The sequence below is a fragment of the Drosophila guanche genome, unplaced genomic scaffold, assembly GCF_900245975.1.
Source record: "Drosophila guanche unplaced genomic scaffold, DGUA_6, whole genome shotgun sequence".
NCBI classification, from domain to species: Eukaryota; Metazoa; Arthropoda; class Insecta; order Diptera; family Drosophilidae; genus Drosophila; species Drosophila guanche.
Genome location: NW_022995749.1, coordinates 4,146,196 through 4,171,375, shown reverse-complemented (window position 1 = coordinate 4,171,375; position 25,180 = coordinate 4,146,196). Strand labels below are relative to the sequence as shown.

The following is a 25,180-nucleotide window of genomic DNA, read 5'->3' as shown; positions in this document are numbered from 1 at the left end:
CAATCAAGTACGGAGATAGAATTTTTGAATTGGACCGTTTTGTGGTCTCATATGTCTCGTCAAGGACCCAAAACTTTTCCAGATTTTCTTTATCAAAACTTGGACTAATGTGAATATTAACAGTTAGTTCAGACTCGCATGATCCGTCTTTTTTGAATATAATTGCATTTAAGTAATCTGGCGGATTTGAATCTGTAAAACATTTACCAAATGCATGTTTTAGCCCAACTGTACATAACGCATATACAACAACCATAAAGATTTGCCGTTTCATTTTCTTTATATTTATTATTTCTTATTTATGCTCCCAACATTATACAATTTGATTTGATTACAATCTCAAATCACTTTGAAACTAAAATATTAAAGATAATAATTTGTTGAGGTTCTGGATCGTTGTTATGAAAAACGATTGCTTCTTCAGTTGGTTAAAAATATACAACGTTCCGTTCGAAACTATAGTGCGTTCAATTTTGTAACACTGCTCTTACATAAAGCAGATTTACAAAAAAAGAGAGTAGGAGAGGGTGCGAAAAAGAGCAAAATTGTATGCACTACCCCATATTGCTCATACCTTGCGTATTACTCATGCTTCTTTTGTGTATATGTTCACCAAATCTTATGGCGAAAGCCAAATTACATAAGGTTTTTAATCCCTTTACCATCAAGATTAATTTCTACTTTTGTTAAGCTCTCCAATATGTTTTGAAGTTTTATGAATTTGGGCAGACGTTTGCTTTTGTTCCTTGAGGGATGACAAGAAGAACTAGCGATATTAATATGTACACATGTTAGTGTTAAATCTTCACATTTTTAGTTACTTATGTGTGCTTTTATATAGCTCAGTAGGACTTTTCACACTTGAAATTAGCTTAAAAGATCTTCTTAAAACTGATTTATCGGTCGTAAGCGTATATACAATTCGGCGAGCAGAAACAATTTTTTATTTTCTTGTTTTTTTTTTATTTACAATGATATCATAGTGAACACTTTCTAAGCCTTTTATAACGTGTTGAAAAAAAGTATAAATGATCAGCAGGCATGAAAGAAAGTCAGTTGTTGCGTGTAACAAAATCAAAAGAAACATTTTTACTATTTTTAACATGTTAGTGACAATTACTGCTTATATAATTCTTTTTGGAACGCTACCAGGAGATGCGATGAAGAATAATAAGTTTCGTCCTGCTGACAGTGCGGTTGAGAAAAATCCCGAGCTCTCTTTACTTATTCCAGCACAATCAATGGGTAGAATTGTAAACCGCAAAAGCCATATATGTGCTGATCATAATGTTGAGGCAATGGGTAACAATATTATATCTGAATTCAAACAAGCCGATCGCGGTGAAATACATAAAGAAATAAATACAGAAAATCTACGATATCAGTATGATCCCGAAATTTCGGACTTACCAGCACAGAGCGCTGATTCCACAAAGCCAAATGGATTTGGTTCCATCGAACAATACCACTCTTTCAACAATGTCATTTTAATACTACTACGAAATATACAACCGCAATTTCATCTTCAACAGCATTACACACTTTTTCCCAAAGATAACTCAAACACGACTATAGCTCCTTCATCTCAAACGATATCATCTTCAAATTATGGAAGTCAAATAATCAACAATGCTTTTGTGTATGGAAATCAAAATAAAACTCCAATTTCTACCATATCATCACCAACACATAATCAGCAAGATCCACCTTCTGATCCACCAGTACAAAAGAATACGAGTACTTACCCTCATAGCAATTATGTTGAGTTAGCACATACAAATCAGTTAAAGGATCAAGAGGAGCAACCTTTATTAAAAAACACTAGTAGTTTCTTAGATATAAGATCATACATTGATAGAAGTAGTTCCATGGGAATTACTAAATCAAATAATGATTCATTTCTTACACATTCTTCTTACGATGTACCTCTTAATTAAAAAACAAATTTGTTCTTTTGCACATTTTGCTAGCAAAACTGTTGTTGTATCTGAGTACTAGGCTTTAGAAAACGAATCCGCAAACGACTTCAAAGATTCTAGCTGCGTCGATACCGGTTTAATGACAGTCATATGCCAGCATTGCAATGCCAGGACATTGTACTCCGGAGATTTTAACAAACGCGTCCCGTCATTCCCAAATCCTCTGTACCCGACGAACTTGCCTGAAGTCGTCGTGTTTGTCGAGACAGGATCCGCCAAGGAATATATGTATTTTTTTATATTCCGAATACAACAATGAGCCTATCGGCCATTGATTCTCTAGATATATTCATTTTCTATGATTCTATGTTTTTGGCTTTCTCGTATCCTATTTGTCCTATTGCTGATGCAGGTGTGCGTCGTTTGAAGAATAGGTAACGGGCTTGGAAAAGTTTGAAGCAAACTTGTGTATGTACCTCTCTAGCTCAAACAGTATATGAGAACAAAACGACCAACGGGTCGAATAGGAAGTCATGCCATGTTTTCTCGGCTATCGATAAGAACTTTTTAAGAAATGTGTACTTCTGTCTGCTACATCTACACAAAACTAATATAAACCTATACTCTTTGCGTATAGGGTATAAGTAAGAGAAAACACGATTTTATTTCTGAAACATGACAACAGTTTTATGAAGTATCTCTTAAATATTAAAATATCTCAAATAAAGAATCAAAGCATTATATCACTATTACAGTTGATTCACTAAAAATAACGTTTTTAACTCTACACCGATGGCATAAATGGTACCCAAATTATATTTAAAGCACATTGCATGTTTTTTGTATATTAATCATTGATCCAGATGGGCACTTGAAAACTTCAGTCGCACTTCCCCCTTGAGCTACGAGCCATCCCAATCTGAAACAAAAAAAATGTAGATACAATAAAAATGAGGAGGAACGTTGTGAGTAGCTGCCAAAACAGCTCTTCGAGTACCGGGCAATATCGGCAATATCCAAAAACTTAAACAAATTTAGATACATTTTGTATAACGCTTCGCTTCTGTGATTGAAACGTTACTGCTGCAATACTAACTATATCTTGAAAGTATTTGTAAATCTGATATGGATATAGTCCCCCCACTCACGCATACATATATAAAACTTACATATTATCGAACTCTGGAGCGTTTATATCGATTCCCAAGTAATTAGATTCAGCACATAGTTCCTGACCGGAAACTAAAAAAAAGATTTGTGTTGGGGTCAAGCTTAGACCAGGTAGTCGCGCCATTCCTTTGATAGGACCAGTCAATGAAAGCATTGAGTGGTATGATATCTGCATTCCTCCTGAATGTATCAAAATGTCCATTCGACTATAATTCGAAAAAATATTTACAGAATGTGGAACGCAACGCATTGCCTTTTCATCAAATGATTTTGTTATAGAGCGCAAAATTTCCTTGGCTATGGAAACACCAACAGATGCATAATGTAGATAGGGCGGCAACGCTGCATTAAAATACGGTATGAGGATGACTGAAAGGGGAACCACTGCAAAAATGTACAAAAATATTAAAGGAATCCAGTTTATTAATTTCAATATACATACCTATTGAATGGCTTAGTGTATCGTAAAATATAGTTGAAACTATAGGATATGCCCATCTGTAAGAAATATTTATCAAATAGTTTTGCATTTACATTTTACAGTAAGTTGAACTTACGCATCATGTGATCCTGTACGCATATTAATTTCATTGGGAACTAGTTTGTTTTTTTTATAAATCTCTAAAATATTTTGAAACCAACATTCGGAATTTATGTTCAAGCTTTCCAGGGACTTTACTAAGTCGGTAACATTTGAAAATCCTTCCCACGTCTGTGATTGTATTTTTAACGCGGATAACTTTACAAGAGCAGCTCCTTTTAAAGAAGGCGCTCTTTTTAAATGGGCTTTCAATGATTTAAATATTATTTCCGCCTGAAAATATTTACGAATTAAATTCAGTTCAAATCTGTAGGTACCATAATAATTACCCGTTTTGTAGTGTCCTTTAAATCGTCAGATGAATGTTGCGCTATGTATAGAGCTGAGGCTAATTCTGGTAATGCCCACATGGTGGACCGAGTACACACTTCAGGACTTGGATAATCCCTAGGCAATATTTCTAGCGCACTTAGCAAAAGCAATGAATTATGTGCTACTCTGGTCGGATATTTTGTAAGAAAGTGTTGCAAAGCTTTGAGATAGTCACCATTTCTGACAACTATGGGTCCACTCCAGTTTTGTGGAATTAATAGTGTCCAATTTAGCTAAAAAGGCATCAAAATTAGATATTACTACAGAATATATTGAAATGTAAATAAATATATGTGCACACTCTGGGGCAATATATGAACAAATATGTATAATACTTACAACTGGATACATATCCTGCAGGATGGATATATTATACAGCACAGAACTATCCCAAAATCCTCGTCGAGAATATTCGACTTGCAGCTAGAATACAATTCAAAGGGTTATCGTTTTAAAAATCAATTAAATCGGCTTTTTTCTAAACTCCATATGAGAAAACGTTGTTCGAAACACACGTGTTTAATGTAAGTCTTATTAAATTTTCATACAAAACTATACTTTATCGTGGCATCATAATTCAAGATAAATATTTAATAGCCAAACCGAGCGAATTTTACGGACCAAAATGGTAAATTGGTAGATTTACTTTTGTTTAAAGCTTACCTTGTTAAGATCCTTCACAAATTCAAAAATTGTATCTTTTTCTGATATTCTTTGATCATAAGATACAAAATGTGGCAGAAAATTATCGATCAAATCGGATAAAAGTTTTGGGAGTCCTTGTCGGATACGGCTTGGGGGTGCTTTTGGGCTTATCCAACGAATTTTGTGCTAAAAATGTAGTGCAGATAGTTAATAAATACAAATCCTTCAGCTTCAAATAAACATAAGCACCTCTAGGATAGTTGACGATGTGCTTGGACCGCTGATTATAAGAAGAATATGAGGTCTTCTTCCATAGCTTAGATCATAATATAAATCCACTAATGGGCTTGGACCGAGTTCATAAATGTTAGCTATCAAAGGTGCAATACTTGAAGGACCAGTTGAGCCAACTGGTTGATATCCGCCCAAAGTATCAAATACTCGATGCATTACTGTTGAGTTGGTGGTCTGTTGTAAACAGCTTTCAAATAAATTATGTAATATCTTAAAACTTCCGTCCATCGATTTATTCTGAAATAAGACTGTAGCAAAAAAATTAACAAAAATGTATTTAGTATTGAGATCCATTCTTACACAGCATTTGGGTATCAACACTTTTTTGGGAGTTTCCCATTTCAATAAGGTTTGTTATATTTTTGTTTCGAGTATTCCGCCAGCAACTAAACTTCTTGAATTCTGTGCAAGGGTCCTTGTTCCAATTAAGTCTGGCTTGAATACTGGAAGCTACTGTTTCACAAATTACATCCATGCATTCGGGTGGTGCTGAGACGGGTGATGAGCAACGGTCACCTTCCATATAGCAGTCTCTGGGTAGTGGGGACGGTGCCGTGCTGATCAAAAATAATATGGGTGACGCTACAAGCAAAGTAGTCACTAATAAGGTTGCAGATGTTATGGCCATTTTATGAACAGCCGCAGAGGTTCGAAACCATATACATGGTGCACAGCATATCCATCCAATAATGCTGTTCTAAAATAAAAATAAATTTATTTAAGTTAAAAATCATTTGAACACCCTTGCAGATTGTTTATTATATGGACTAGTTATAATTTCTAACAGTTCAATAGGTTTTAAGGACAGGGTTATGTCCTTCGATGAAATTGCTTCGATTTTTGAAATTGGATCATAATTGGATGACTATATCATAGTATGCCCATGCTACACCAAGCCTAAGCCTGTTACTTGAAAAACGCGGCAGAAACGCAGCCCTCCTCCCACACGAGGGGCGCTGCCTTATGACGCGGAGGGATTAAGGGCAAAGGAATCAAGTTTCTAGTAGGTCTAATAGGAAACGTAAAGTTAATGCGGCTCAATAAGTCAGGGCTAACCACGTCCCCTAAGAATGGAATGTTTGTTATGGCAATCTACTACAGCAAATTGGCACTTGAACAAGCGAGACATAGGGAGTCTCGTTATAATAGGGATTATCAAATTCCTTTGACCATTAAGGCATTAAGATGGCTACCCTGTGGTACAAGGCGACAAGATAGTGTCTGATTAAAGTAAGCTGATTGATATAATTCATATATTCAAATGTTAAGAAGGGGTGCTGAGAGCTAAACCTAAAGTAGCTAGTTATTTTGCCTATTCATTTATTGTTTATTGTTATTTTCGTATTTTTTTAAACAATTAACTTAGAATATGTACCTTATTATATCCCGCATTAAAGTTTTCGATGTTGGAGCTATCAACTATTTCAATTTCATCGGATTTGCACACTTGTTTTGAACCAACGGGTGTTTTAAAAGATAATTGTTTTTGGAGTAGGGATGCGCTACTTCCACCGGATGGATTTGCCGTTGTAATAAGATTTCGACCGTGAGTACTCCCCAAGCTGGCAACACCATTCTTCCGAAATACATTACGTGCGCTAGAATCAGCTGTCATGGTTTAAATTTGCGGCAAAAAAATGTATCGCTTCGTATTTTATTTCCTCCTATGCATTGGTATGCATATATAAATATTTGTATAGCTTTTGCAATGTACGGGATTTTAAAGGCTGATGCTGAAAATCATTTTTAAAAATTCGTATAGTTTCATGTTTACTGTGAAATAATCAATACTGGTAAATTTCTCACCATGCATCGGGTTCCATATATTTATGTATATACAAACATGTTTACGACACTTCCTCAAATATTTCGGGTGCATATGTATATAGTTCAAAGAATAAGATTACTTAGGCGGTTGGAAATTATTTACAATTTATCCAGGAAATGTGTGTTCTTCAATGCCGAGCAAAGGTAACAAGCACTAACAACAAATGAGTATATTCTGAAAAGCTTTCACGAATAGCTTTCCGGGGTGTAAAAAGCTTAATTCAATATGCCACTTTTACATGGATTTATTTATGTATCAAAAAGTATTTACATTAAAAGAAATTTGAATAAATAGATAAGAATTTAAAAAATATATAAAAATTGCACCTTCGTATCTACACTCGCATATTTACTCCAATAAAAAACTTATTTGTATGCTTTTTTTTACTTTTTCATTTTGTGCTCAAAAAGCATCTCTAAATGTTAATAAGCCTTTTGGTAAGTGTATATTTTTAGAAGTACTTCAGGATCATGATAAGTTTGTCCAGGACAATCAGAATCTGGTCATCCATGACCGACACTGAGGCCGGCAAAAGCAAATGTATTACAGAAACACATGATGGGTCCGAGTTCCTGACCTTTCCTAAAATTTCACTTGTTCAGCTGTGTGTGGCGCAAGTAAATTCCCACTAGCCGTCTGCAGTCCATTCGTATGTACATACATACATGCATATTCATAAGAATGTAAACGTTAACACGAGCTGTAGTGCAGCTAATAGAAACGAACCAAGACCGACCACAGGGTCCGTAGGTGCCAGTACATTCCGTGCAGAGGAGCTTAGTAAGCACTCCGGTGGGAGCGGAGGACAGCTTCAAGGTAAGCCTTGACCGGATATACCCAATTCATAAGTTAATAGTGTAAGGCAAGAATCAATTGGTGCGTTGCGCATTTATTTTTGAACTTTTGATTTCTTATATCTTTGGCGTACAAAGTATGGATTAAGCAAAGAGGTAAATATGATTTTTGATCTTTGTGGTTTGTAATTAATATAGTTTAAAAGTTTCCTTAATTTTATAATTTGAATACCACAATAATTTGACTGGCTTACCACCATATCCATCATTATTAATAAGTAGATTGAACAAAAACATTTTCAAAATCTCCTTGAACTCTTGGGCCTTATAGATATTTCTTGTACATTTTCATAATCCTTATCAATATTTCTGAAATATCCATCATATTTGCTAACTTCTCTAGCTATACCAGAAGATGATACCATCGACGGAAGAGCTCTCAAAAAACCATGCAAGCCGGACGGAATGGGTGGAGTAGGTGGCACTGATAGCCCACAGCGATTATACAGAAATGGCATAATTCCAGTAACATTGGTATGGAGAGTGAGGATTGCTTCTAAATCGGACTCTTGAGCGTGCGTTAAAAATTGATTATAAGCACTAGATGGTATCATTCCAAAATGATCAAACGAGTCCACATATGCTTCGGTGTCTCTTTTATAGTTTTCCAGAAAGTCTCCAAGAAGCTTAGCTACCATTGCTGAACGTGCTTTGCTTATAACTTTCATGCTCTGAGTATTTCTAAATAACACTGGCGGTTTCACGGATCCTCCAAACTTGTTTAAAAATTTCAGTACAATTTTTTCATGATTGTCTTTGGGATCTTGGGTTAGACGTCTTAAGACAGATTCCAGGTACAAGCTGAAAGTTTGCCGCGCTTGAAACTGCGTTAGCTCCGACCCATTACCAATTTTTTTAAGCATCAGCTTTCGTTGCCTTCTACCTTCCTCTTCGGATTTCTCTACTGCAGGCTTCTTTACAAATGGAATTTCAGAACCAGTCTCCAAAGCTCGTTCGTATTGTTTAATACGACTTTTTTCTAAATTATCATCTATAATATCACTCTTATCATGGCAGTATAAGTTTGAGTGAAGCATTTGGTTGTAGTTATGCTGCATAATTAATGTTTGGAATGTCTGACCTTGTACGTTTGGTGTGGAGATCGGAATACCATTTGTAGAATCTAAAAAGTTACCATAGCGCTGCATTGAGTCATCTGTAGGAAATATGCGTTCAAATCCTCCTCGACGGGAATATTGTAAGCGAGCATTACGTAATATGCGCTGTTCTTCACCAGTGAGTTGATCAGTGCTAACTGATCCTTTTTTCTTATTCTTTTTGATTTTATGTTGGCCACTGGGAACATTAGTACTCCTTTGACAACTAGAACTGCGGAACCGCGACCATTTGCTGTCATAATGGGATCTCATCTCTGGACTATATGCTGGGATTCCAACGCAAGTCAATAAATCAGCAATTAGGCATGCCTTTACTTTTGTATCCAAGGGACTATCTACCCCCATTGATGGCGAAAGATTCACTTCTAGTAACCAAGGCTTTAGTGAATTGTCGATTAGAATATCGAATCCATATAGTTCGAAGCAGTTATTTCCATTGGGAACGAACATTCTGCATGCTGAAATAATTGTTTGAGCACAGGCAAGAATAGCCTTTATTATTAAATCTTCTATATTCAGCATTAGCTGATGAGTATCACAGCCCTGCATTTTGAGGTGCCTCAAGAGAGCCGATAACGTCCACTTATGGCCGACATCCTCATCTTGAGCATCTGACGATCTTATATAGTCCGAATGGTATTTATTGATGCTGTAATTGCAAAGATGCATACACGGATTCCATAGATGATCAGCGTGTCTATCGTATCTGACTGTGGCTAATCTTACTATGCCCTCTTTGTAAAGGTAAATAATAAGAGGATCAAAAGATGTAACTAAAACATATACTCGTAAATCACACTTGTGTCCATCAATACAAAGCGGATCAACAATATACTTGGATACAAGCACTTGTTCATCCTGAGGAATTTGATCTGGCTGAAAACAAATATAAATCAAATAAATACGATAAGCGTGTGTGGTAAGCACTGAGCCAATATATTAAATTTACCGAATTTACAATAAAGATTCCTCTGCCTCTACTTGATGCTGCTGGTTTTACTATCCATGGGCCTCGGTGTTTATTATGCGCTATAATTAAGTCTCGTGATTCCAACGGAAGAATAAAAGATTGTGGCACAATGTCAAAATGTTTCATTCCACGAAGATGTTGCATACGCTCGATATTTTTATAGAGCCTATCTTTCCGGGTTAACTCGTAGGATCTGCGTAAGAAAAATTATATTGGTTTTAAATATTCTATAATATGTTGCTAATTTTTGTATGGAATTACCTAGGGAAATGGTTGACTCTTTGATACGGCGCTAAATTTCTCAGGACATCCAATTTCATGTGAACCCCAGTCCAAAGTAAATTGAAATTACTATCACCCTCAACTTCTCTAAGGCCATGCACGTCAAATATCTTTCTGAGCAATTTTGTTTCAGTTTGAATAAACTTATACGTGATTTTCAGTTTGTATGCCGGCATAACAATCCCACATTCTTCGTCGTCCTCGGTAGCACATTCATCTTCCTCACTTGCGCTGATGTTTGTTATTGATTTGGCAGGTGTTGCGGAATCGTAGCCACTTTCCTTTGTTACATCTTCTGCTAAGTTTGAGTTGATGTCATTCGGATTATTTTTTAGTGACCGAAATTTATTTTGTATATTTCGCGTAGGTTCCTCTCCTTCGCTTGACATAGACGCATCGCTTGAAGAATATTGCTTATTTATCTTTTTTGCAGTGTTTTGAAAGTCCGAGTTTTCGGTTTGCTTAATATGGACCGCATTTCTAAATGATACATAGATCTTTCGCTGTTTTAAACCATTCAAGGCTTCGTTACTGCAAGATGGTAGTGATAAAGAGCTCATGTCATGTTCACCTTTTCGGGAAACAATGGTAGACTCCATATTCGAACAGCTCTCTGGCAATACTGGCGAGGAGTAGCTTTCCGATAAATTCTTTCTAGTTTTTGGATTGAGTATATTTGTTCGAAACACCAGGACTGCATCCCGTGAGCCCATTTTTCCACTTGTAATCCAATCATCATGTTTTGGAAATTCTAAACTGTCTCTAAAATAACATAATAAAAGGGAAACATATTTTATTAAAAGTGAAGCAGTGGCAAATCTAGGGACAATTTTTTTTGTAATAAGAATGCTGGCTGGCTGTTTTAGACACTTTTGCAGATCTATTGTTCGTATGTTAGATTACTGATAAAGTCATAAGTAAATAAAATCGCTTAAATACAAATTTCGTGTTAAGGCTAACAGCTCCTACAATAAACCAAGAAACATGTGAGAACAGACGACAGCTTAATATTTCCCAGGCGGTAGGCTAAAACTAAAAATTGTATACTTATTTTATATTTTCCATCCAAACATATTTAACAGCTTTAAAGAATGGTAAACTTCGTTGCAACAAAATTTTGTATGTCTTCACTATTTATAAGAATTTAAAAACGTTCAATTCTTCTTTATTTTTTTCTCGCAACTTCAAAATCTTATAACTGGATTTAATTAGCTTTGCCATTTTGTAAATCTGATAAATGCTGCTAAAAGTGAGATACTACATTTTTTGTTGAACTTGGTTTTAGGAGTAAAATAAGAAAATGAAACAGATGGATAGGAAAAAATACGAAAGCGGCAGCACCGAAAAGCGAAAACAAACCGTTTTAGTTAACCACGCAAACATAACTTAGTGCCGTCTGAGTTAGAAGGTATTTAGATTGATTTACAACTTACACGGAGTTGGTAACCGTTTCACATAGTGAAGAAGGCATTGTGAATTCTGAAAAATATAAATTAAAACATTACAAATTTACCTGTTCAATTTAAGCAAGGAAGAACGTTGTGAGACTCTATACATCCTCATTGGGCTGTTTGTGTAGTGACTCGATTAAACACAACTCACAACGTTTCTTCTCGTTTATATTTACACCAAGCACTAATAATTCATTAAACAGCAGATTTAATGTGTAATTGTCACGTCATAAAAAGTAAGAAATTGGAATGGAAACTTAACGTTAACTTATTCAAGTCGACTCAAAAAGGTATCACTTGTTCAATTTGAAAGACTGGAAGTGTCCTACAAAGATTTTTGAATGTTATGAAGTGCGACACTACTATTTCATTGAACTCAACTTTACCTCACACTGCATTCTTTTCACATCAAGTATTTATTGTTGGTCTCACATTATTCATTTTAATTGTACTTGAATACGACTATTATTAATGCCTTTGTGATCAACATTTCAGCACATTTCAGCTCGAATTGTTAGTTTTTTTTTTTACAAACTTTGAATACATTTTTCTCTTCTTTGCAGTGACTATCGTACCCAAAATTCTTGACCGATAGATTCTCAAAGGAATAATCTCTCAGAACGTTTAATTTTCCGGCGATTGTGTCCCTGGCTGACACCTATGCAATTGCTGTATGCCATACAACCGCAAATATCTACTCGAGATAGTCTGTGAATCATTTTGGGTCAGGCTAACCAAGAGCTTGGGCGCGTTTACCAGCACAACTTGATCAGGGTTCAGTAATGGATTTCCGTTATACATAAATGTGGGAGAAAATGTTTATTTTGAGAATTTTGAGAAAATGTTCACAGATCGGATCATTATTATAGCCAGAATTAAGAAATTCATTTGTGAAACTTGCTCATTCTCTCTGCCTTCACTCTCTCCTTCGAACAGTGCTCGACATTTGGTTTAGGAGATCGAGCTAAAACGGCTTGTTGGTGTGAAAAATTACGTATGTACATATATATATAAATGACAGAAGTAGAAAAAATATGTAAATTGTCAAATTTGACAAATATCATAAGGTCACATACATATATGTATGTACATATATACTGAATCAGTGAGTACCGGTTATTAAAATAGTGACGCATCTTACCACTTTTTTTATCCCGATCCAGCCTTTTTTTTAATAGAAAGAAAACAAACATAACAACTGGTACTATTTTATAAATGTTTTATTACTTATATTATGCTAATCCCGCATAAGTTAAAAATCATTTTTTTAACATTACATATTACATAACGTATTTGTATTTACATTACATAACTACATGTGTTTTATTATTTACTAGCTGAAGTATGTAGTTCTTCCACAATGTACATATTAATACCGTCTTCGTTTCGAAAAATCTCAATTTGCTTGTTAATTACTTTCGTTTCAAAACTGTCTGCTATTCCTCTGATTCTGATTGCTTGGGAAAAAGGAAGAGCAATTCATACTGTTTTGTCCACCATTGCTGCTTTGATTCCTCGTTAATGCAGCGCTGTCAAACCGATTATACTGATATCCATCCAGATCAAATCCGTGTCGAAACGAAATTTCGTTCGTTGGGTTAGGAGGGTTAGAGTTTGTATTATTCAAATGAGCAGCATTTGCAAAAGAGTTACCACCAGTATACATACTGTTCCCATCGTGCCCTATATTACAATTTTGAATGGAGTGTCGTGTCAGCTCGTTGTCATCATGACATGAGTTATAAATCGAATTATCTGGCTGAAGTGGTTGCGCTGTATTTTCTATTCGGCCAGTATCCAAAGTTTCGAGTTCATCCTGTCGTTTCTTTTTCTCAATAAGAGAATAAACATGCAGAATTTTTTGAAGCTCATCCCTGTTTATCGATGTTTTGCCTTGAGAGATCAATGAAGAGGCCAGCTTTGCTGCTAGTTCTCTCTTGTCAATGGGCGCTTGAACATTATATTGATCTTTGCAAGCCATTTGATTATCTTTCTTTTCAGTTATTTTATGCACTGAGTTGGAGTTATTCTTTGAACTTGAATTTATGTAGCCTCTCGATTTATCTACGTTTTTAAGTAGTGCTTCGGTGTCAATAATAGCTTTTGTAATCGCCCGTTCTTTGACAGGATCATATATTTTGGAAATTAATATTCCTTTAAATTTCTCTTTTGCAGTTTCTAATTTGGCACAGTTCTCTGATGTAAGCAATAGATTCTGGACATTATCTGGATCAGTCTTCTGCGTCTGCAATGCTTTGGTTAGCATTTCCGTGATTGAAGGTCCCAAGCTTCCCAAAAATTCCTCAAGTGCAGTTAAAAGACGAAGGACGTGAATAATCTTTGTAGTGTCATCGTCAGTAAGATTGTCCAGAGAGCTCCTAGATGCTCCCATTGTTTCTGTATTCATATTCATTTTCTCAGGTGCATGAACGTGATAGTTTGAATTCATTAACTTGTCATTTGTCATTGGCAAACACAACCTTTCCCGACATTTTAGCTTAATATTCTCCATGTCGCGATTGTACAATTCTTCAAGACGTGCGTTAAAGAAAATAATCCATTCATTTTGAAAATTATAAGACCGATGGTTAATACCCAAAAGTATAAGCTCATCTTTGCGTCGCTTCCAGAAGGTTTGCCACTCTTCTTGATAAAGAGGATGCTGTTCTGGATCAGACTTGTACACCTCAAAAGATACATTCAACTCACGTACTTTTTGATCAACCATGTGTCGATACGCCTGCCAAATATCACCATCTCTTAACGGGGATAGAGATAACGATCTGCGTTCCGTATTGTATTGCCTTTTCAATTCTGGGCTAGGCACTTTCTTCCATCGATCAGATGAATGAGATCTCGATCGAGTTCGTTTCATATTTCGAGATTTCGGTTTTGATGAGCCCAAAGATTTCCTGGTACCCTTTAAAAAGTTTTCAACCAATCTTTTGTGTGTTTCATCATCAACGGTCTCTGTACAAGGTGCTTCAGCAAACTGCGGGTAGTTAAAATAGGCATTCGTTTCATAGTTTGCAGTCTGAGGTACATTTATATTTTGAGATTCACATAAAGTGGCATTCGAGTTTCCAACATTTAATGTCTGGTTGCTTTTATTTCGAGCATTCTCCAACAGTTTTTCAACATCTTTTGAATCCACAACATGCGTAAACGTCGGTCCATTTTGTTCGGAGAAATGCCGTTTTTTATAAACTTTTTCGACTACGGCTGCACGATTTGTTTTATAAAAGCTTTCATAGCAAAGGAAGGCTGTTTCCCGACCATGGTGCTTCTCAACGGCCATTGCCAGTTTATCTAAAATGGGTATCATTACTTTGCATACATCACTTTCTGGAACTTCCGAGACATATTGTCGGTACTGTCGCATTGCTGTAGGAAAATGCTTCTCAAAATATTTGAGACGGTGATTGTATCCAAGTAAGTGGGTATGCATCGTAGCCTCCCAAGAGGTGATCTCACAGAGACTGCATTGGTATCTGGCATTCTTATCGCTTATGTTTCTTACTACTTTTATAACGTATTCGACCCCTACGAGTCCCACAATTTTTTTAGGAGTTTTCTTTGAATCAAAGGTAAAAGAACTCAACCCTGATGATGATGTATTTGACTCCTTAAAGCGAGAAGCTATATCTATAACCGGTACTACTTCATTAATCTTATCAACAATTTTTTTGTTTGCAATTCTATCAACATTCGAATAGGATTCGTTTGTGTTCTGAACATGACTTATAACTTTGTGTAATTTTTCTTCTTTATTCTGATTGGGTTCCTCCTCGTTTATAATAATGACATCGCTGTTACTTTTCTTTCTCTCCTTGGACTGGGCGGATCCAAGAAGTTTTGCAAGTGGAACACATGAAATTTTCGTGGCTAGCGGATTTTTAACAATGCTTGGTATGTTCGGAATATTTTGGGACACCTCCACTTGACTTTCTTTCATATTCTGCACCATTGGCGTAGGTTCTGGACAGGGTTCTACTTGAGCAATCGTTTGAGAAGGTGGAATTTTTTCAGAAATTGATTTGGACACGGACTTGGGTGCGGAGCTTTCCTTCTTGATATCATGTTTCGACATATCGCAAATTATTGTCGATTTTAAAGAAGCCGGGGGCGTGCTTTTTGTTACATTTTTTTTCGACAAATCTACAATTGTTCCCGAATTATTATTTTTGTTGTTGTTGTCATTGTTAATTAGACTTGTCTTAGATTTTAATTCATGGGACGAATTCGAACGGAGTTTATTCTCGCACTGAATACCCCTGGCGTTTGTACAATTTTTAGATCCACTGGTCGTGTTTTTCATTACTTCCCCATTTGGACCTGGCAGTTTGCTTTTTACAGATTGAGGTTTTAATTTCGAGTTTGCCATTTTTGGACTAGTAGTTGTGGTTTTAGTGACATTAGTTTGATTCATAAATTTATTGTTTGCACCAGATGAACTCTCAACGTTTGCTGTCTTCAGTGACTTCGAAGAGTTTAAATTCAGCGGAGTAGTAATTCTGTTGCGCATTTGAAATTGTTTTACGCTGATCATGAGTAAGTTGTGCTTTTTTCCACACAAATGACCAAATAAATTCTTGTCTCCGTATTGAACAACGTTGCAAACATTGCAACGATACATCTTCTTCAACGGGTCCGGACACACTACCATGATTTCCCATTTGTCAGTGGTTTTCCGCCGAAACTCAAAAAGCAAGACTTCTTCCAATGATATGGTTGACAACATCTCCAGAAATTGAGTACCATCGATGGGTTTTGGGGTTCTCAGTTTATTGCAACTCATCTTGAGTTGGCAAGGTGATCTTCTGCATATGGCTCACAGCTATTTTGAAAGTTATATTTAAGTTTTTTTTTTTTTTTTTATCTATTGATATTAACTTCAGTTTAGATTTCAGATATTGAGATGCTATAAAATTGAAGGAAAAAATAGTTTTATATCAAATTTAAACAATAAACAACCAATCTTAAACTTCTATATATTAATATTTCATTTGGTTCATGGAAATACTTGTTTATGATCAACATTTCGATAACAAAAATATCTCGTACCGTCCATCCCACCATAATCGCCATTGAAAAGATTTTTGTTAATTATATTAGGTTATGAAGTAGCCAAATAACAATCACAAAAGGAGATTAAAATAAAGTAATATTGCCTTAAATATTTCGTTTTGGATACAACAAAAACTTGGAAAAAAATTAACTAAAGCCCAGCTCAGATACGCTGGATTTTCAGTCGACCAAATCCGAGATTATATTCGTATGGAAACGATAAAAATATCATCCCAGTTTTTCGTTAGACAAAAAATTTAAAAGCCAAGTTACTCAAAATTCTATTAAAGGTATTCGGCTCTTTTGTTCTTGAATTTTTAACATATTTTGTTTTGTAAAAAACATAAAACAGTGTAACCATAGAGCATGCACTTGCCGACTTTGGTCACACTGGCCACCTAGCGAAATATATGGCACTTTTTGTGGATACAAAATTTAGCGCATCTCTGTAATAAGCTTCAAACAAGAACTGGCCTGTATTAGCTTTACATTTTCTTAGTTTCTATTAATACTAGAATCACCTTCCGATATATCAACACGTTCTGATTACGATTTTATGTTTCTGTAGCTTTGATTATTTTCTAGTAAAAACGAGAAGGGAGACGCTTCTTACGCGTCACAAATTTTATACCCGGCACTCAGTACTACATCTGCACCTTAGCGGTTATTTGTCAAATTTTACATTTTTTCTTCATTTGTCATCTACATCAACAACACTACTCACGCCTACACGCTCCTTTAGCTCGCCAACCTTCCCTAGCGCCACACACTGCAGAGTCAGGGCAGAGACGCGGCAGAGGCAGAAACAAGTATGCGCGAAGCAGAGTGTGAATGAGAGAATGTGCAAAAAACACTGCAAATTAATTTCTTCATTGTGGCCATAGTAATGATCCAATCAGATCCCAATTTGATGATATGATAGATATGGTCCTTCCCTACGGAATGGCTGAAGGGGGCGGGGCTCATTTTTGAAATACACTTGTAACAGTGTGAGCATACAGAAGTCTGGATGCAAAATTTGGTGGCTGTAACTTGTGTAGTCTCTGAGATCAAGGCGCTCATAAGGACGGACGGACGGACGGACAGACAGACATGGCTGAATCGACTCGGCTATTGATGCTGATCAAGAATATATATACTTTATATGGTCGCAAACGTTTCCTTCTGTGCGTTACATACAACCGTTATTCCCCACAAATACAATATACCCTATTTACTCTTCGAGTACCGGGTATAAAAAAACGCATACTGAGAGTATGCCTGTTTTAAGCCCTCCATCGGCTTCCAAACAGTCTTTTGCACATGTACACATGCTTTGCTCGAGAGATTGCATCTGGAACGACATAGGCAGTTTATCCCTCGTTTGCAATCTTTATCTGTCTCTCCGTTACACATGCAACAACGCAACAAATATTGTGTGGATCTCTGCTCATAACAACGATGATCCCTAGTCAACGACGAGCCTCAATTTATCTTCAGACGGCGAAGAAAACTAGAACTACTACAGCAACGCTGGAGAGGGAGCACGTAGCGATGCACACGAGATTTTCGAGGAAGAGGGCAGACAGACGATGGCAGCAAACCATCACCTGTAGGATCGCGTAATAGAGTTGTATAGGCTCAGAAGAGAACAGTGCTCCGCCGTCACCCGAGAGCCATCACGGGACACTGGCAGATTGGCAAAGACGACTCTAGAATGTCAGTTCCCCATATCGACTGCTGTATAAGTTGTCGAGACGAGGAAGAGGAGGAGTCCAACCCAGAGACGAGATGAAGCAGTGAGACCTCTTCCTAATACGGGTCCTCGGACACAGGGACATAGTCAGGCAAGGCACTACTATGGCTCTCCTACTGGAGAGGGATAAGAATAGTCTTTTTATGACAGAAATTCGAGGTTTTCTGACCTTTTCTGAGTATCGTGTAAACCCTCATAGGGAGGATTCCAAGAAAAAAGGCAACTTTGCAATTTCCGATTCAAATCACATACATACTAATAGGAAACTTTGAATTCCTGGAGTTGCAACTAGACTATAACTATAGAATATTTAAATGTGTGACGTCATAAAAAACTGTTTAAATGGTTTTTTTCGTGTCTTTAACATAACAGCAGAATAATGACTCATACTGTGTTCTTCGTGTCGCCAAGTACGGGGTCCTTCGTGGCTTTTGTTTTCTTGCCCACTGTGTGGTTTTATTCTTTATCACCATAGGAAACCGATATGTATTTGCCTGCACGTGTAATTAATGTTTTTACTATTGCATACATTATGTATGCAAATACATGCATAGATATATATACATATGTACATACAAATACACACATACAATGGTTCTATATTGTCCTGCTAGGTATGAACACACATACATACATACATACATATAGCACCGGAAGGATAAAGCCATATTTACACGTGTGTATGCACATATGCATGTAGCTGCCATAGCAGCGATCGGTGGGATAAACACTCACTTATGGAAGTAACTGTTATGAGCGGGAAAAAACTTTAAGCTTATGCATGGCACACACGCGTTTATGCAAATGCGTACAACCTTTAATGAACAAATATGAACAGTACTTTCTGTAAACATACAAACACCATTAATATTGTTTCATCAAATGCATTAAACCCAGAAACATGGCAACCGGAAAAATAAAACAAACCCCAAACATCAAACACCGTCCATTTCAAAAATGTTATGTTTTACCACCTGAGTAAAACACATTAAAGCAAGAATAATCAAGTTTGAAAACATATCCTCGAAACACATATTGATTTTTGTTTATCTCTGGACATGTAGAAAACGTGAAGGCAAATTTCAACGTCAACATTTTTTATATGTATGTTAAATCTTAGACTAAATTAAACACTTTTTTCTATATTTATATTCATTTCAAACTTACCGGCTGATGAGTTTGTACTATGACAAGTAATTCTCAGAGCAAACACTGCCTTGCCTTCTTTGGTTGAATTTATGCTTGTAAACGAGTAAATTGAAGAGTACCCGTTTTCTTTGCAATGATGAACAATATGTGGATTTACCTAAATTTATTGCTTCCAAACATAAACAGCAAATTTCGATGGTAGCGCTTAAAAAAAAAAACAATTGTCACATTTGACTACAGAAATTCCAAATAATTGTCTAATTCTAAGAGATGACCTAAAAACGATAGGTCTTACAATAACATGCGCAACGATGAGGGCATTCCTGCAAAAGTTGAAAGTTTAAATGTTTAGTCATGTTTTGAAAATCGATACACAAACACGATAGTTTCGAGAAAAATTTATTAAAATTTGATCATTACAACTTAAAGTCCAGTTTTCAGACGACAAAAATAATTATTTTTATAAATTGCGCTTGGTGGCCAGTGCGACCAAAGTGGGACGCTCTACAGGTAAACTTTTTTGTATATGAATGTACAAGAACAAGAATGTTAATATGTACACTCTGCTTAAGATTTAAATTGTTCATAACAGTAATAGGCTGATCATACCTGGTTTTACTCTCTGATTCATGCCTTTTCTGCCAATCATCGCAGAATACAATTGTGCCTGTAAAAAAATAGTTTTAATCAATTCTGATTTAAAATAGGAGATCACCTGAGGAAAAATACACTTTGCTCAATTTATGGGAGGAGAACACAGATGGTTTTCGAGAAGTTCGAAAAAACGCGCATATATTTTTAAGTAAATTACTGAGGCCCTAAACTGCAGGAAACAAACTGGATATGATGCAGATTGTTGCTTAAAACTCGGCCAATTTTCACAAGAACATGTTTGAACTTATAAAAAATCGTCAATATGGTTTTAATGCCACAAAATATATCAAGTTAAAAATGTTTATTTATGAAGGATTGTTTGTAAAAAATTGTGTGAAAGAGTGCTTCTTTTAGCATTAGCCCGTATTTTCATGTCCCCCAGGAAAACTTTATGCTCAGGTTGTTCTCTTACTTGAATGGCTTCTTTATCTGCATTTTAAAACTTCCACTTCATTTTGCTCCCCCGCGGATAAAAAAATTAAGTCTCTTCCTGTTAGAGTCTTCGATCTACCAAATTTGTGTAAATCGCATTAGCTGTTCTCAGGACGCACTTCTGCCATTATGAACTCATTTTCTGAATCATTGCATATGTTCGGAAACCGATAGCAGGAGCTCCCAGTCTGAAAAGACTAATATTTTCATAAAACAGCTGTGGACTTTGGTCGACTAACATTTATAATCATCGGCATTTTTCATTGTGGCCACTGCAGGAGTACCACTAATTTCGTATATATATGGATGAAGGACTATTGTATTAAATTGTAACGATAACAATTTTGCAGCCCTCATTTAAATACTAGTTAGGAAATATCGAAAGTATTTTTAATATGGCTTTAGTGTATTTCTGTGAATATCCCTGTAGAAGGAATAGTAAAAATTAAAATCATAAAATATCATTGCCATCATTGGAGAAGTCTGAATTTTAGAAATCTTTTTCTAAAATGGACAACACAGGATATAATCGTTATGAATTATTATCTTCGTATGAAGAGGAAGTCGCAGCAGCTCTCTCCTTAAAAATGAATCCCGACATTGGTAACAAGAAACAGAAAGGCTTAAAAAAAGGCGGTACAAATAATTCGGAAAAGGAAAATAAGCCAATGATTGGAAAGAATACAGCTATTGGTAAAAAAGAAAAAATCGTTAAAGGAATCGTAGTAAATGTTACAGCAAATGAAAATAAAGGACCACCAAGTATTGCCAGAAGCAACGTACACATTCGTTCAAATGAAAGTAATATTTGTGGTGCTGAGTTTGGCAGCGATGTTCCCCAGCGCCAATTGAAGGATCGTGAAAACAGGGGACCACAACGCTTACGCACCGGAGAAAAATATGGAAAGCGTGAATTCGATCGTCAGTCGGGATCCGATAAAACCGGTAAATGCAAATCTATAATTTTTATGTATTAAATAAATTTAGCTTATTTGCATGAAGTTAAACATGTGCATGGAGACATATAGAATAATTAAACATTACATACATACATATGTATATTAATTTCAGAAAACTAAAAACTCGAATCATCATCTCAATTGCACTCCACTCTTATTTCAATTATATTTTTCCAACATTTATATTTCCAAAAATGGTAACGACAACGGCAAGTAAAAGTAACGGGTGTCTGCCGAAGTGCTATCCCAATTACGATACAGTCGGTACACATGTGAGTGGACACCCCACAGTTATGCATTTATTGTATTTTCTCAGCTCAAACACAAGAGCGTTTTCTTTAAATATAATGTCAGAAATTATATGCCGTTCTGCTTCGAACGGTAGGTTTGTGTAATTATAATTTAATTAAAGTAATCTTTTAATATTTTGTTATAGGTGTAAAGTCAGTGGACAAGCGCGATGGTGCTGGTGCTCATAATTGGGGCTCTCCAAGACAGGACATTGAGGATAATAAATCGGGCAACTTGCCACTGCTTGACGACAAAGAAGACTCGGGCAATGAACAATTGGCTGACCCTGTGACCACTCCGGAGGAGGATGAGTCAAAACAAATGACTCTTGATGAATGGAAGGCTTTAAGGGACAAACGTGTCAAGCCTAACTTTAATTTGCGTAAAGCTGGGGAAGGGGCTGATAACTCTGAATGGAAAAACATGACTGTTTTAAGCAAGAAAAAGGAAATAAACAGTGAAGATAATTTTGAATACGACCCATCGATGTATCCCCAACGTGTAGGACGTCTTCAGCACGTTGTCGATATTCAATATAATTTTAATGATGTACGAAAAATGGGGTTCCGCAAGGAATTCCGTGGCCAACAACGCGGAGCCTCTCGACCTGTATCCTCTTCTGTTAACGAAAGGTTTGGACCAAACAAATTTGGAGAAAACCGTCGTCCTGGTCCAAAACCTTTAAAAGTTGACGATGAGATTCAATTTCCTAATCTGTCATAAAATAAAAAAAAAAAACCTAAAAGAGAAATTTTCAAAAATGACCCAAAAGAAAAAACATTGGGAATCTCCGGTTAATGAATAACCTTCAGGCTAGATCTTTGAAGTTTTACACCCGACATTCAGCCACGCTTATTTTTATTCCTTAGTTCTAACCAGTTCTATTCATTTAAATCAACTATTGAAAATAGTTAAACATTTTGAAAGAAATTTAGTTGATTTATCTTAGAAAAAACACTTGTTATATTTTTTATTACAATTTATAAACAAGTTTAATTTTGGTTTTTTTTTTGAAAAAAAATATACAAACACTAAAAATTAAAAGTTGCGATCTTTTGTTTAACAATTTTATTAATCTGCTTTTTAACATATGTTTGTTGACGAGAGAACAGGGAATATTATATTAGGAGAGCTGTCCCAGGTATTACCCCAAACTGTTGAATTGCGAAAGTGGTAATAATCATTTACTACTGGCATTGGTATGGATCAATTACCATTGGTGGGGCTGCTCTAGCTTCAAATTTTAGTTGGCTCAACAAAGACTATAAAATCATCAATAAACTATTTGACGCATCCAATTGCTGTTGCATCGTGCATTTAAACGCAAGATTGGCAAGGTATTTCATAATTAGCAGAATCTCTTTTTGTAAATAACTATAAGAGGTAAGTTAAGATGTGCATTAATAAATTGTATCATTGTTTATTTTGAAGTTTTAAGGACATTCATTATTTTTGACATCGATAAATGCACGCAGTTCGTTGGCGGAGTAGGTTTTTTTTGTTCCTTTTCTTTGGTCCGATTGATCCATACACGACTTCTCGAACTGAGTCTTAATGCAATAAAATAAACTCGATCAGCAGGCAGCAAAATGGTTTTAGGACTATGATGTTACTTACAAAATGCTGGTATTCTGGCGAGATGGACTCCAACAGTAAAATTCTGTCCTCAACATTTTTAATACGATTAATAATATTTTCATTGTCATTGGCAGTCAAGCCCATGTAGGTTTCAATAACATGTAAACGCGAATTGTGTAATGATTTCCCCACTTCATTAGTGGAAGCATGCGATGCCATTAGCCTATTAAGTTCAAGTTTGTATTTGGGCCGGAGCTGCATCTGTTGAGGTCCGCAGCGATTTGAAACACGCCGCACTGCGATAAATTTATTATATATAATATATGTAAATACAGAGGAAAAAACATGAAAATTGTCCAGCAAATACTAACCTTTCAAATGACAATTCGACTGTTCTTGTTTTGAAACAGTACTTTGAGTTCTAGCGCAAGAAACATTTACTTCTGTGCCGGAATCAATGTTAGATATTAAGTTGGACTGCTTAAAGTCCATTACATTGTGCAAATTTATTTCCGATCGCTTTCTTTTAAAAAAGCATTCTACACGTTTCATTAGCTCGCTGTCATTAGCTCTAATTTGTACTAAATTTCGAGGTACAACGTTCGATTCGTCAACCACACACTCACAAGCAGAATAATTGAAACTATTTAAGGATGATTTCTCTGTAAATTACACAAGAACAAAATTATTCTTTAATGGTCTATACATATGTACATTGCATTTATAATCTGGAATAAGGAATTATTTTTGTTTATTTCTTACTAGGCCTGATCGACTCTGAATTTTCTTTCCATTCAGCTTCGTCGCCCTCGTATAGCTCTTTTTTCCATATGGGTACACGGGATTTTAGTTGGTCTATGGCAAGCGTTACTGAGTTCAATGCTGCGGAACGATGCGGGGCTGAAGCAGCTATAATTACGCTTGCTTCGTTTTCTGGAACTGTGCCTAATCGGTGATGTATTAAAATGTGTTTCAACTCGGGCCAAGTTGCACGGAGGTCTGTGCAGATTTTATCCATTTCTTTAAGTGCCATATTTGCGTATGCTTCATATGTCAATGATACTACCTGTAAATTTAAGATTACTATAAGCGACATGCGTAAGGAAGACATTCAGTTACAAATCTTACTTTTTTTCCTTCAAAACTATCACGAGTTGTTCCTATAAAAACAGAAGATGCTCCGCAACTCGGATCTCCTATCAATGTTATGGCATAAGTGACGTCGAGTGGGCCATCAATCAATTTAATGTGGTTCATGTTGAATTGCTTAGCCTCCACTTAACGGCGGTATCACAGCTATTTCGTCACCGTCCTTCAAAACTAAACTCTCATTCAAGTCTTCGATATATGATTCGTTAAGAGCTATGATTAAGTTCTGTCGTATGTTCGCGAGCCCAAATCTTAAAACAATTTGCTCCAACAAATCATATGCTTTAATATCAGATGGAACTGTATATATTGAGCGAGTAGTTTTAGCTAATTCACGGCACTTGGCAAAAAACAGCACGTGAACATCAACAGATATACTCATGTTGACAAATACTGAAATTATTTTGGAAGGGGGGGGGGGGCTACAATATTCAACGTGACCGTTTATGATTAAATACTTTCTGGTATATTTTGCACTAATCATTAAAGGTCTTCGACTAAAAGATTTTATCTGTCTTAGCCCAGGAAAATCCAACTCAAAACAAATGATTTGGGTTCACAGCAGCGTTAAATTAAGCTATATGTAATAATAGATAATGTATGGCAGTTTTTTAATTATGGGAAGAACTGTTAGATATATGATGTTATTAGTTTTAGTTCCATTAGCATCAGATACAACCAACCAATTCATTACAAAATAATTTGTTTTTATGTTTAAAACA

The 25,180-nt window shown here is 35.9% G+C and overlaps 6 protein-coding genes across 8 annotated transcripts; 1 reads left to right on the top strand and 5 right to left on the bottom strand.

Annotated features, from left to right (window-relative positions):
* Positions 1-2,676: 2,676 nt before the first annotated feature.
* On the bottom strand, positions 2,677-6,912 carry LOC117585670. Of its 2 annotated transcripts, XM_034275267.1 has the most exons (11): positions 6,748-6,912; positions 6,317-6,674; positions 5,242-5,638; positions 4,897-5,189; positions 4,666-4,833; positions 4,342-4,425; positions 3,960-4,235; positions 3,647-3,903; positions 3,532-3,587; positions 3,089-3,473; positions 2,677-2,838 (listed from the first exon to the last, which is right to left on the bottom strand). In XM_034275267.1, exons 2-11 carry the CDS (start codon positions 6,554-6,556, stop codon positions 2,739-2,741), a joined length of 2,256 nt encoding a protein of 751 aa, XP_034131158.1. In that variant the 5' UTR covers positions 6,557-6,674; positions 6,748-6,912; the 3' UTR covers positions 2,677-2,738. The 2 variants fall into 2 exon arrangements, with proteins under 2 accessions (XP_034131158.1, XP_034131159.1); XM_034275268.1 differs by lacking the exon at positions 6,748-6,912 and having other exon boundaries at positions 2,682-2,838; positions 5,242-5,633; positions 6,317-6,453.
* LOC117585673 (plasminogen activator inhibitor 1 RNA-binding protein) lies at positions 5,939-22,518 on the top strand. The gene is made up of 3 exons (XM_034275274.1): positions 5,939-5,948; positions 20,964-21,426; positions 21,877-22,518. The coding sequence occupies exons 2-3, from the start codon at positions 20,991-20,993 to the stop codon at positions 22,452-22,454; spliced, it is 1,014 nt and encodes a 337-aa protein (XP_034131165.1). The 5' UTR covers positions 5,939-5,948; positions 20,964-20,990; the 3' UTR covers positions 22,455-22,518.
* On the bottom strand, positions 7,628-19,537 carry LOC117585668 (tubulin polyglutamylase TTLL5). Its single transcript, XM_034275265.1, has 5 exons — positions 19,414-19,537; positions 11,427-11,472; positions 9,973-10,755; positions 9,691-9,904; positions 7,628-9,617 (listed from the first exon to the last, which is right to left on the bottom strand). The coding sequence occupies exons 2-5, from the start codon at positions 11,462-11,464 to the stop codon at positions 7,863-7,865; spliced, it is 2,790 nt and encodes a 929-aa protein (XP_034131156.1). The 5' UTR covers positions 11,465-11,472; positions 19,414-19,537; the 3' UTR covers positions 7,628-7,862.
* LOC117585666 lies at positions 12,750-19,546 on the bottom strand. Its single transcript, XM_034275262.1, has 2 exons — positions 19,414-19,546; positions 12,750-16,365 (listed from the first exon to the last, which is right to left on the bottom strand). The coding sequence occupies exon 2, from the start codon at positions 16,240-16,242 to the stop codon at positions 12,868-12,870; it is 3,375 nt and encodes a 1,124-aa protein (XP_034131153.1). The 5' UTR covers positions 16,243-16,365; positions 19,414-19,546; the 3' UTR covers positions 12,750-12,867.
* A 601-nt stretch (positions 22,519-23,119) lies between the features above and the next one.
* LOC117585672 (molybdopterin synthase catalytic subunit) lies at positions 23,120-24,591 on the bottom strand. 2 transcript variants are annotated; one of them, XM_034275271.1, is made up of 5 exons: positions 24,438-24,591; positions 24,072-24,375; positions 23,681-23,971; positions 23,349-23,605; positions 23,120-23,275 (listed from the first exon to the last, which is right to left on the bottom strand). In XM_034275271.1, the coding sequence occupies exons 1-5, from the start codon at positions 24,564-24,566 to the stop codon at positions 23,165-23,167; spliced, it is 1,092 nt and encodes a 363-aa protein (XP_034131162.1). In that variant the 5' UTR covers positions 24,567-24,591; the 3' UTR covers positions 23,120-23,164. The 2 variants fall into 2 exon arrangements, with proteins under 2 accessions (XP_034131162.1, XP_034131161.1); XM_034275270.1 differs by having other exon boundaries at positions 23,160-23,281.
* LOC117585674 (molybdopterin synthase sulfur carrier subunit) lies at positions 24,542-24,858 on the bottom strand. Its single transcript, XM_034275275.1, has one exon. The coding sequence runs from the start codon at positions 24,838-24,840 to the stop codon at positions 24,577-24,579; it is 264 nt and encodes an 87-aa protein (XP_034131166.1). The 5' UTR covers positions 24,841-24,858; the 3' UTR covers positions 24,542-24,576.
* Between the last annotated feature and the right edge of the window lie 322 nt (positions 24,859-25,180).